Below are 12,440 nucleotides of genomic sequence, written 5' to 3'. Positions count from 1 at the left end.
TGTGGGCATTGTACAATAAAAAGCAATAATACACATATGCTAGGGGCCACACCAATGCATAAGAAAGAAATACAGTGCTCACTTACTCGGGAATGCATATATGCGTAATTATGAAGACCCCAGTGTTCCTTTTACTAATCTGGAAATGCGAAGCTATGCATGAAAAATTGCTTTGCCGATGAGATGGGGCTGCCTACGAGGAAGTGGCTCTAGTCTCACTATGTATACGAGCTCATGTTCTCGAGAGGCGCTGTCAGTGACATGACCGCGACACTCACTTATCTAGAGCGTAACTGGGTTGCCGTGAGCCTCCTTATAATTATTCGTATGCAATAAAATAACTAAGCGAGTCGTCTCAGTAGCAGGTTAATATGAATAAACGACAATAGTTAGTCCAGTTTTCACTCATACACGCCTTCAAAAAAGGGTATATATTCCTTAAATACAGGTACTTAGTTCCGGGAAAAACTAGACTGTAATGAGCGATAACTAATACAGTCACAGAGGAATCGATACCTCTTTACCAAAATTATTACATCAAAAATTCAACATTTGCCAGGCTTTTCATCAAAAATTGTTACCAAACTGAATGCAGCGACAAAAAAAAAAATACTTGCTTTCAGGGCAGCCACAAGTTTCTGGCGCGGATTCTTGCTCACAAACGAAAAAAAAAAACACATGAACGCTGGAATCCCGTGTGCACCGAATTCTCCCGCCGTCTCCGCTGTGTCACCGTCTCCGCATTTTTCGCAGTGATTGCGCCCTTTTACGGTGGCCGATCGAGCAAAGAAAAACTTAATAAACAATTGTATCGGGCCACCAACACCAACAAGAAAAACTTGTTGGTGTTTCTGGATGGCACAACGATTGGTACTGCCGGAGAAAAACAAGCCGCACGCCTGCCATCTTTGAGGCCTGGGCTCATGTTTCCGAAGGCAGTGCCAGATGTCGTCTTTATCTCACGCAGCACTTCCTCTATTTTAAATGCCACGTAGTACGGGCGGCAGAAGACAATTGTCTTTCATCGACTTTGCAGCAAAGCACGCACATACGCGGCGATTTTGTTCCTTTGTGCCCACTCTTGTCAGCATTGTTTTGGGGGGAGGGGTGAAATCGAGTACACATGCACACATGCGTTGACGTGAACTTACCAAGCTTGTAAATTGCAGTCAAACTTTTATATATTTGTGTAAAATGGGCAGTCGTGACTCAGCGAAGCTATTTATTATGTCCTGTGTAAATTCAATGTACGACACGCTCAAGTCACCTGTCAATAAGACCAATTGCTGCAGCAATACTACGTGGTCAACCAAAGCCACCCTAAAGTCGAGAACAAAGAGTGTCTTATATGTAATGCAGTGAAAAGAGTAAAAAGAAAGAGGCAACAGTCCAAGATTATAACCGACGTACGCACGCCTCCGCAGATGAGAAGCTTTCACCAGTTAATTTCCACAGAGATATAAAAACCAGACTATTAGTCAACGCTATCCACTGTTAGTTCACAAGAAGAAGCCGCGCTCACCCTGAATAGATATGCAACGTCATCGATGATACATTGAACACGATAATATATAATACAGGCTTTTTTCAAAAGTTCACGACATCCACGACAAGCACGACGTCACAATGAGGAGCATGCGCAGTAGGTGAACCGCTTCATTCATTTATTACTTACACAAATTCGAAAAACTTCACAACGTGAGCTAGCATACAATAATTATTCTTAATTATTCTGTATCACATGCGGCGGTCGTCGGTCAGTGTATCAGGTTCATTTTATGTAGACACATTTCTATAAAACGCTGATAACTTGGGTCATTCCTGGTGCAAATATTAGCTGACAGAATGAAACGTCAAATGCACGAGGTTTTAGCATCCGTGTGTGATATCTGTTAGGCCAACTTTTTCGTGTATTTGATAATTCGTGTGACTTATGTCCACTTTTCAAGGCCGACCTGTCAAAGCCTATGAATCTTCCTATAAAAAGCGATAGTGATTGGCAAAACTGAAATAAGCGTATATACTGAAGAGCATGCTTAGGGTATAATTCATGAGTATTCGTGCGTCAAAGATATAGAAGGCAGTAAAACGTACTGCAAAAATAACTAACCTCTGTGACATCTCTACCAGCCGTATATAATATAATATCAGTGGCAATAAGGACGAATACGGCTGCGAGCACCTCTGTTTGCATGGTGGTCTAGTTCAGTGTTCGTACTGAGTCCGAGTGCCCAACGTGAATCTGAAGTCTGATGAAGAGTTTCCTGAGACGTGGTAGCGCCACTTGTCTGTCTTTTATAGAGCGTCATGACGTGAATGTATCACATTGTTGCACTCATTCTGTTTCCTTCATTTATGAAAAAGTATTACTCGCAGTGTGTGTATCTAATAATGTCTCGACTGCAGAATGATTGGCACGTCACGGAATTTTTCTCGTCGTAATGAACAGAGAAGATTTTGACTAAAAGTGAATGCAATCTGCTTGCAGCACGATGCAGCAGCAATTTATGTAATTTTTAACCAACGAGACAGCTTGAGTGACGGCTCGTAAAAGTTATTGGTGTACTCTTTGATCCTAGAAGATGAGCATATTTTCATTTCAGAAGCTCGCGCTTCGTTGAGGCATGTGTAGAATGCATGAAACATCCTATGCCATATTTCAAATCTCGCTCACAATAGAAATAGTTTTTTGCATGACGTAAGTCTTCGTAATATTAACCCCTTCTTGGTGACAATTGTTTGTCTTTTAAATATGAATAACGTGATGGATGCGTGAACTTCGCGAATAGACATGTCAAATGCACGCTATACTTAGGCCTTCTTGCACTCAGGATAGTACAGACGCATTTGGCATCATAAAAACTCCACAATAGAAAACGATACAAAAAAGCGAAGCAAGAGTTATTTCATGGAAGTCTTGAAAAAGCGAAACTTGCCGCTTCTGACGCCGGATCTGGTGGTTCGTTGGTTATTAACGTATTAGCGCTAAATAGACAATAAAGTAAAATTTATGTCAGAGTGAACGCTCTATATATGACACCGTATAAAAAGATGATATTTTATCTGCATGGCCTTACTTACCAAGATATTAAGATACATACACGAGAGTACATGAGCTACCCTAGGAGATTTTCAAAATTATCCCAATTGCGTCAGAAGGGCCGCCTGCAAATAATCGCTAGTAAGTGAACTAGTCGCACTAAATAGAGAACCTCCGACTCATAAGGAGACGCAATGAAATGCTGCTTGTTTGTTTCTGTTTATTTCGTAAAAAAAGAAAACCATCGGACCTTAATATGAGGTATGGCGCTAATAGTTCAAAAGTGCATATTTCGCCTGGGTAAACTGGAGAGCTCGTGCCATCGAGCGGGACGTAGTTGAACAAAGCACTCTTGCCATCTCGCAGGCCATGGCGGGAAATGGTTGAATGATCGTTGTCGCAGCTGTGGGTCGCGCTACTTTTCTACTACTAGTGTGGGTGGCCGCACTGTAAAGCCACGCAACGTTGTGCATGGCAACAGGGACGTCACATGTTCCGTTTGAGGCACTTAATTTTAAGTCCGCTATGCCGATGCGGACCACTAAAAGGTCATTTTATTTAAAAATAAGCACTTCTTTCACGTAATAGTAACGTTAAGAGGGTTCTGGACCGCTTTTTCAAAAACCAACGTCGACCAAGCTATTGACTTTAGCGCCCCTTTACAAAGAGCTCGTTTCGCAGTGATTTCGTTCTCTGCGTCGGTGTTGCGTTGGCGTCGGTACAGAACTGAGAAGTCGAGACAGATGCAAAAACATGGTTGTTTCGTCTCTCAAAGAAACTGAATTAACATGAAAGTGAAATGTGTGTTTCAAGATGTTGTTTATTGCTACATTTATATAAATATATTATACAGAGTATGTTGCTGTTTGGTAGCAAAAGCACCCCTTAACGTGTATGCATCCACATCGCCGCTCAGTGTTGCATCTCGTCACGGTTGACTAGCGTCCACGATCAGTGAATAAACATGCACTTGCGGCCATTGATACTTTCGTAGCTGCAGTAGCTAACCATGAGAGCGAAGCCAAAAAATGTGGTGTAAGAGCCAGAAGAGTGTGACCGATTGAACAACTGATTTGGGCTAAGCTCACCACTTACGGCATGTTAAAATTGAGGAGCGCCACTACGCGATGAGAGAGAAGCGGAACGCATGTTGTGTCTTCCATGTTCGGAGCCCTTATTTTTCGCGGTGGGAGTTTATTTACAAACGCTGAGTTGAATCTAATCAAAACAGGTGCGTTGTGGAGATATTTTACAGCAAGAGCTGCGGTGAGATCTCCACTCGTGTCACGCGCGGTGCCGTAGTTGCCCGCCGCCACCGCCGCCGCCAACGCCAATGAATGTGACCACTTCGTACGAAGTAAGAAACGAAACCTCGTACTTAAGAACGAGTGGCGACAAATCGTGGTCCGCAGCGTGCGAGCCTAGTAAAAGAAGAAGGAGGTGTTCACTAATATACCACTGAGCCATGGTGGTGCTTCGGACTTGTTCACAAACTTGCCTTAGGAAGGCCTGAAGTCGGCAAAGGAATCGCGTTAGTATGAGTAATGAAGCGTTTTAGAAGAGAAAAACAACAGCCAGGCATCACAAAATGCGAATACTGTAACGAGTGGATCGTTCAAACCTCCAACCTATTACAATAGGTTGTCCTTGTTCATCTTGTAACAACTTGTGCGCATACGCACTTCAGCCTAACTGTTGTCTGCCACTGCACGAATAATTATTTGCCACAAAGTTACTTGCAATTGTTTAGCGGATACCGCGCTTCTCGGAAGAATGATGAAAAGCATGAGTGTGAATGCTAGCCTACTACCAAGCAATCAGTATTAATGACGCCATAGCGGGTACCCAAAAAAGTGTGGTTGCAGCAGTTACCCAACGAGTGTTTAGAAAAAGCACTGAAAGGCCACTCTTCTAGCTTATTCTGTGACGGCGCGACTGTTTCTGTGCAGGCCTAGCATTTTTTTTGGTAAAGACGAATGAGTGACGCCGACATTTTTGGTGCGGTCGCTCCCTGGTAGTGTGTTAAGGTGTTGGCGAAATTGCAGTTCTATTGGAAACGCACCGTATAGGACACAAACCTGGACACCACGCGTTGACCTAACTAATCATGGGCATCATGGTCTTGATCAAATTACTTGACCTTTCCAAGACATCTGTGAGAGGACAGAGAGAGACATAATAAACTTGTTTTGAAAGCCTACAAAGTGCGTGACCATTACGCCGCGGATACCGTGCTTGCCTCTTTTGTCTTGTATTCGTTGTGCGTTCGACACGTTGTGTTCCACATGAGTTCGTTGAACTTTTATCTCAGTCTTCTGATCATACGTATTTAAAGAATATCATTTCCGTGAGGGAAGGATAATAGTTAGGCCTTGGTTTGTAGGCATAAAACGTTTGTTTTAATAAGATAAATAATCGATGAACTGATTTAGTTGCAAGGTAAGAAGGTGTTGAACCCCATTTTCGCAGTTCCTCTTCAAAATGCACTAAACGTGACCTCGATGAAATTGAGTTTATTACGCAGCAAAGTTGCGGCCAGACCAGGCGAAAAAGCTGCACTCAGCAGCTTGAGGATCCCTGACCACCTCACAAATTCAAGGGTTCCAGTGGTTGAAAGTGTGCCATATACCTAATGTATGAACAGAACAGCAAAAAAATGTAAACAAACACATGAACCATTTTATTAAACAAACAAATGTAGCAATAATATTAACGTAAAGGCAACCCTCAGTAGTATGTGAATAAGTCATGGCTCGACCTAAAGTTCTGTAAGAGATAGTCTTTATTCATCATTGTCGACATCCCTAGTTACGCACAGGGCCGCTTTGCGAATCCTCGTTTCCACGGGTCTCGTGATAATGTCTTTTACATACTATTACGATATGTGTGTGTGTGTGTGTGAGAGAGAGAGAGGAAGAGAGAAAGGATTAAGTGTTTTTGTTTTAAAAAGCAGCGCAGCGCTACAAGATATCTGAACTCATATCGGTGCACGTGCTGGAGTAGAGTGAGCGCTCTATTTCAAAACCATTTAGAAAGAGTAAGCGATTCAATTATACTGTATTTTACAGAGCAGCGCAGCACCGCCATTGGTATCGATTCATACCAGAGCACACACCGGTGTGGAGCGAAGGCTCTACCACCCATTCACCTAGTGTCGCCTCGCGTACAGGCTGGGCTACGACGATATACAAAGGACAATGTCAGATCAATAACTGATTCGCATAGAAAAGTACTTCTGCTCGGAATGCAGTCAAAGTAACATTGATACTAAGAAACAGCCTCGCCTCGGTGTTCTAGTGGCTAAAGTACTCGGCTGCTGAGCCGCAGTTCACGCGATTGAAATCCAGTGGCTGCATTTTAAATGAAGGCGACAATGCTGTAGGCCCATCTACTCAGATTTGGGTGCACGTTTAACAACCCCAGGTGGTCGCAATTTCCGCAGTTTTTTCCTTCGGCGTTTCTCTTAATAATGAAGTGGTTTTGGGACCTTCATTTCTACGTATCAATGAGTCAGTCAATAAATAAATCAATACTTTACGAACACGCACATAATCTCTTAAGCCTCTCGCATCCTATATACATGTAATATCACAATACTATCGCGCGATACAAGCGTACATTGCTACCAGACGTCAGAATATAGTTTTCTAAGGAAAAATTTGTAGCGGAAAGCCGGCCACCCATCACAAAATGCGCAAACTGTAATACGCGTATAGCCTTACCACCACGTATTGAATGCATAGCAAATAGAGAAACATTTCACGTGCATATCAGATACTGAATTAAAGCATCCTACCCGCAACACACAGAGCAGGCATATGCGAAAATCTGGCGCGAACCATACAAACTTTATAGATTTGATTGTTTTAATTCACAATTTGAACTTTTGAGTTACCCTATGCAAATAAACATGTACACTAAGTGGTTGAAAGGTGCAATGGAGACAGAATACCACAATCGCGCTCAGCTTTTAAAGGTGAAGCTTGAGGGTCTCCTAATTTTTTAAGGCCTTAGCTAGGTGATGCAGATTGCTTCTAGGCTGCTTCTATAGGTTGCTTCTAGGACGATGTTACACTTCGCTTACGTCGTCCTATAATTTTCATCTTGATTCTCACCTCATAGAGGATCGATTTAAATCAAACACAGCACCAGAGGTGCCACAGATGTCGAAACTACAGAGGCATAACCTCACCATCAAAGCAATTGTTTATACATCTCATAGATTGACAGGCGCATTGTCATTAGCTTAGGTTTTTCATTCGTTACGGCCATCTCCCAGTGGCTGTTGCTTTTGCGCTTCTAGTAAAATCTAGTTGTACGTGCTCGGCGTCTTCGTCTCGCCACTTGGCAGCTGTTTGTTTACCTAGCTGTTCCCTTTCTAGTTTTAGTGGTAGTTGTATATAAGAAGATCCGCCCCTTTTCAGTGGCAATTCCGCGTTACGATGATTATGCTTTTCTGTCAAGCCCCACAGTTATCTGTGGACATAAGAATGTTGATTATGTTTGTTATTTCATACGCCGCACCAACTTCTGTCGCACAAGGCCGTTTGCTGGACCAACGTTTGCCCTAATACAGATATAGCAATTATGCGGCCACCTTCCGCTGATTTTTGCTGTCGCCGTCATCGTCATATACCGGGTATGTATTTGTGTGTATATAAGTAAATGGCACCAATAAAAGTAAATTTGTAATAAAAATATCTAAGGCACACTCTGAGGATTCTAACAAGTGGTCTCTCACTCATTAGCGTGCTTGGTTAACTAATTAGGCCACCTTGCTCATAATATGTATCTTACTGACAGCAAGCTGTTTGTGTACATCACTTACCACTGCCTTACTGGCAATGTACCTAATTGAAACATTCATAATTGTTTGATTGATTTGTAAGGTTTAACGTCCCGAAACAACCATATGAATATGAGAGGCGCGTTGTGGGAGACCAGTTGACTGACTGGGGTTCTTTACAGTGCAACCAAATCTGAGCACACAGACATACAGCATTTTCACCTCCATCGAAAATGCAGCCGCCGCCGACGAAATTTGACACGGCGACCTGTGGGTCAGCAGCTGAGTGCCTTAGCTACAGGACCACCACGACGGGGTAGGGACATTCCTAAGCAAAGCCTGTATTTTGCTTGGAAAAGCCATACATGCTTAACCTAAACATTGATGTCTCCAATGACTTGGTTACTGGAGATGTGGGTTCCCTGAAGCGCACACAGTTGTTTAGGATAGGCATTCTAAAACGACTCTGGTTCCATTTTCACACTGAAGCAACATGAAAACTTGATCGCATCAAGTTCAAGTATATTTGGGAAGCTGCTGGTCCAGTCGTGCCTGTGAATGTGTTTACGATTGAAATGCTTACCGCCACTATCACTTATTACGAACAAACTCATTTGACTGCCTCAGATGAGTTGTGGTGATGCTTGCGTCGTTAAGACATCGCACGGCTTTGTGGTTACAACAGTGCAGAGCTCACCAGAAACCGCGTGGACAGACATACTGAAAGTTTCACTGCGCAACTTCTGTGCGACGTGCCAGTGATAGTCAGTGGATATTTCATGGTTAATATACTTCGACATGACGTGTCGCGTCTTTCGATGAAGAACATGAACTGTGCCTCCTGTCGGGTGCAGCGTAGCCAATTACTTGTCAATGTGGTTAATGCATTAGTGTCATTTCAAGCCCAATCAACTGTGTTCACCACGTTTCGTATGCTTCCTAACTTTCCTAGCCTTAATTGGCATAACAGTCCAATGTGTTGCTATTACATTCAGTGCATTAGAGTTGTGCTGAAACTAAGACCTTTCATTCGAAAAGCCCATTGATTCGTTGTGGGAATAACCAATTTCTGTGGCAAATACTCATTTATGAATAGTATGACGACTCGGTTATACCGAGGTTTCTTCGCCGTAATTCGGTAACGAACAAGCGCAACGGACTCGAAGATGAAGCGCACGTTCAAAGACGATGATGATTGTCAGCCAGAACAGGTGATGAGGATTGACTGCTGTCCAGATGAGGATGAAGCGCATAGTAGATGCCTACACTAATTGCCCCATCATGGAAGCGGCCAGCCTGGCGGCTGCGGGTGGGTAGTCAAGGTGACGAGGAACGTCGTGTGAAAAGCTTCATGCGGGAAGCGTGAACAATTTCTGTGCTGCGGTAACGGCGGTCAGTTGGCACGACAAGAGGCGTCACGTGATATTTGACAGGTGAAGTCTGTTTTAAAACTACATATGGACCGACCAATCGAGGGTGGAACTCGTCACACAGACCATGTGTGCGAATTGGTGTCAATAGCAGCACCTCGTCAACCGGTCGGAATTATACCACACAATGAGAGATGTCATAGGCGGCCGTCCTTGCTTGTTGCGTAGCTTCCGTGTTCATACGAGCGCGCTGGCGGCACTGGGCAAGGCGAGAATTATATTCTTCGCAAGAAGACGGTGGTGGAGGGCCATTGCTGGTGAAGAAGGAAACATCGATAAATAAAGTAGGTGAACATCCGTAAACGAGATAAAACGGTGAGTAGCCGGTTGGGCGCTGAGCAGCAATGTAGTAGGCGAAAGTGAGGAGCGGCAGAAGTTCATCTCAGTTGCTGAGATCTGGTTGATTGTACATGGCGATCATGTCGGCAATGGTTCGATAAAATCTCTCAGTCAGACCGTTTGTTTGAGGGTGATAGCTAGACGCCGTTTTGTGTGCATTAGCAGAAACGTGAAGAAATTCACCTAAAAGCTGTGATAATAACACCTTTCTCCGGTCACTTTGAAGTACACGAAGAGCACCATGACGTAGAAATATGGCCTGAAGGACGAATTCAGCAACTTTCGATGCTGAACCAGCGGCTACTGAAGTTGTCACGGCGTAGCGTGTCAGATGGTCTACGGTGGTGACTATCTAGCTACTTTCAGCGCCAGTAACAGGAAGGGGCCGATAAAGTTCAACACCGAGGACTTCGAAAGGTGTTGTAGGGCACGTCATTTGCTGTAATTGACCAGCACGAGGAGATGTCAAAAGTTTGCGAAGTTTGCACGGAGAGCAGGAAACTACGTAATTTGCTACGCTGGTAGAAAGCCCAGGTCAATAAAGCGGCTTTGAAAGCAGTCGTAGGTTTTGTGAAAGCCGAGATGGCCAGCAGTCAAATCGTCATGAAAGGCGTTAGGTACATGATGCCGAAGAGCGCGTGGCTGAAAAATTACCCAGCGTTGACCGTCAGGATGATAAATGTGACGATACAGCACGCCATCTTGAAGCTTGAAGTGCTCGAGTTGTCGACGAAGACGAGCATTTGGTGGACGCCTAGCTCCTGAGATGTGGTCTATAATGCGCCGACAGTGCAGTTCAGCCTGCTGGCGAGAACTGAAGGGTTGGTCATCGTTGATTGGCGGCTAGTACAGCGAGGCGAGCAAGGCAACAGAACTGGGCGTCTAGTCCGCACTGGTGTTGTTGCAGATGGCAGTTGGAGTGCCGAACGAAGCTGTAGGCAGTGGGCAACGAGAAAGAGCGTCGGCGTCCTAATGTTTTTCTCCTGATTTATAAATATTCTCAAACTGATACTCCTGTCAACGTAAAATATAACGACCCAAGCGTCTGGGCAAGTTCTTCATTGTAGAAAGCCAACATAAGGCATGATGGTCCGTTACGATGGTGATTGAACGGCCGTACAAATAAGGTCGGAACTTTTGTATTGACCAAACCACAGCGAGGCACTCCTGCTCCGGGATGGTATAGTTCTTTTCGGTAGAAGTAAGCACTCGGCTAGCGTATGCGACCACCCTTTCCCGTCCAGAATAATCGCGTTGGAGGAGAACAGCACCCATACCGCAACCGCTGGTGTCGGTAGGCAGAGTGTCGGAGCGGTGTCATCAAAATGGCAGAGTACAGGCTCTGATTTGAGAGCTTCCTTCAATAGATCAAATGCAGACTGACATTCTTCAGACCACACAAAGGGTGCATTAGAAGCAAGTAGTTTGTGAAGTGGCGCAGATATTGAAGCTAAATTTCATATGAAACGACAAAAATGGGATTCGAGGCCAATAAAACTTCGCAAATTCTTAGGTCTTGTGGGGCATGGAAATCGAAGGAAGGCAGCGATATTTTCGAGGTGAGGGCGAATACCGTCCTTGCTCACGACATGACCGAGAACCTTGATAGATTTGGTGGCGAAACGGCATTTCTTGGTGTTGAGCTGAGACCCGCGCTGTCGAGGCATGTTAGAACGTCATCCAAGCGCCTCAGTTGCTGAAAAAACGCTGGTGAAAAAATGATAATGTCATCTAGGTAGCAGAAACACGTCTTCCTTTTCAGACCACGCAGGACGGTGTCGATCATTCGATCAAATGTCGCGGGTGCATTGCAGAGCCCGAAAAGCATCACGCTAAGTATGTATAGGCCGCCGGGGGTTGAAAATGCTGTTTTTTCTTTGTCGTCATCGTGCATGGAAATTTGCCAATATCCCGAACGCAAATCAAGGCTTGAAAAGTATTCGGCGCCTTGCAGTGAATCAAGGGCGTCATCGATGCTTGGAATGGGGTATACGTCCTCGCATGTGACGTTGTCAAGTGCCCGGTACTCGACGCAAAAGCGCATGGAGCCATTTTTTTCGTACAAAAACAACAGGGGATGACCAAGGGCTAGTTGATGGACGAATTATTTCTCGTTGGAGCATGTCAGCGACGCGTTTCTCGAAGATTTTTCGCGCAGCGAGAGGCACGTAGTACGGGCGGCAATGCACAATAAATGTTCCCTCGGTGTGACTGCGATGGGCTGCAGTGGTAGTTTGGCCCAACGTAGAGGAGAAGGTGTCGAAAGAATCGGCGTGTTTCGTTAACAAATCAAGCAACTGCTGCGCTATGCATAGCTGTTAAGTGATCACTGATACGTGCTGTGAAGGGAGAGGAAGAACCAGGCTTACGCATAGAACGGTCGTTGGCAGAGGCAGGTTTAAGTGACGTGACGCTGAGAGGCTCAGCATCGACAACACGGGCTACTGCAGTGCCCTCTGGAAGAAGAAATTTCTCCGGTGGTACCTTTGTAGCAATCACGAGCTCGGAACCATGGTAAAAGTTTACGACACCTGACGCAAGGGCTAAGCCTTTAGCGACGTAAGTCGACGAAGGGGACACCATGACGTCACCGTGGTCGATGTTCTTAGAAGTCAGGGTCACAATTAACTCTTGATGTGGCGGTACTTCCAGATCTTCGCGATCGAGCAGGTGTAGTGTCTTGTAGACGCCTTCGTCGAACATGGATTTCGTATTAGCTAGGTGCAGAATTCGTTCACCACAGCATATAGCGGCTGAAGAAGAACACAGGAAGTCACACCCTAGAATTAGCTGGTGAGAGCACCGGGTAAGCACAGTGGACTGGATGTGATGCAGGATGTCATCG

At 44.7% G+C, this 12,440-nt stretch overlaps 2 protein-coding genes across 11 annotated transcripts in view; one reads left to right on the top strand and one right to left on the bottom strand.

Moving 5' to 3' along the window:
- Nucleotides 1-12,440, top strand: part of LOC142771998 (uncharacterized) — a 371,379-nt gene that overhangs the window by 267,706 nt on the left and 91,233 nt on the right. The gene's annotated exons all lie outside the window — the stretch shown is intronic.
- The window catches only part of LOC119165552 (uncharacterized), a 137,691-nt gene that overhangs the window by 69,477 nt on the left and 55,774 nt on the right, over nt 1-12,440 (bottom strand). For all 3 annotated transcript variants that reach the window (XM_075874067.1, XM_075874070.1, XM_075874068.1), the window contains exon 5: nt 2,111-5,669. In XM_075874067.1, the coding sequence (XP_075730182.1) occupies nt 2,111-2,194 (84 nt within the window). In that variant the 5' untranslated portion in view covers nt 2,195-5,669. The remainder of the gene's footprint in view (nt 1-2,110; nt 5,670-12,440) is intronic.

This window comes from Rhipicephalus microplus, chromosome 9, assembly GCF_043290135.1.
Source record: "Rhipicephalus microplus isolate Deutch F79 chromosome 9, USDA_Rmic, whole genome shotgun sequence".
NCBI classification, from domain to species: Eukaryota; Metazoa; Arthropoda; class Arachnida; order Ixodida; family Ixodidae; genus Rhipicephalus; species Rhipicephalus microplus.
Note: the sequence above shows the minus strand (reverse complement) of the source record. Positions and strands in the feature narration are given on the sequence as shown.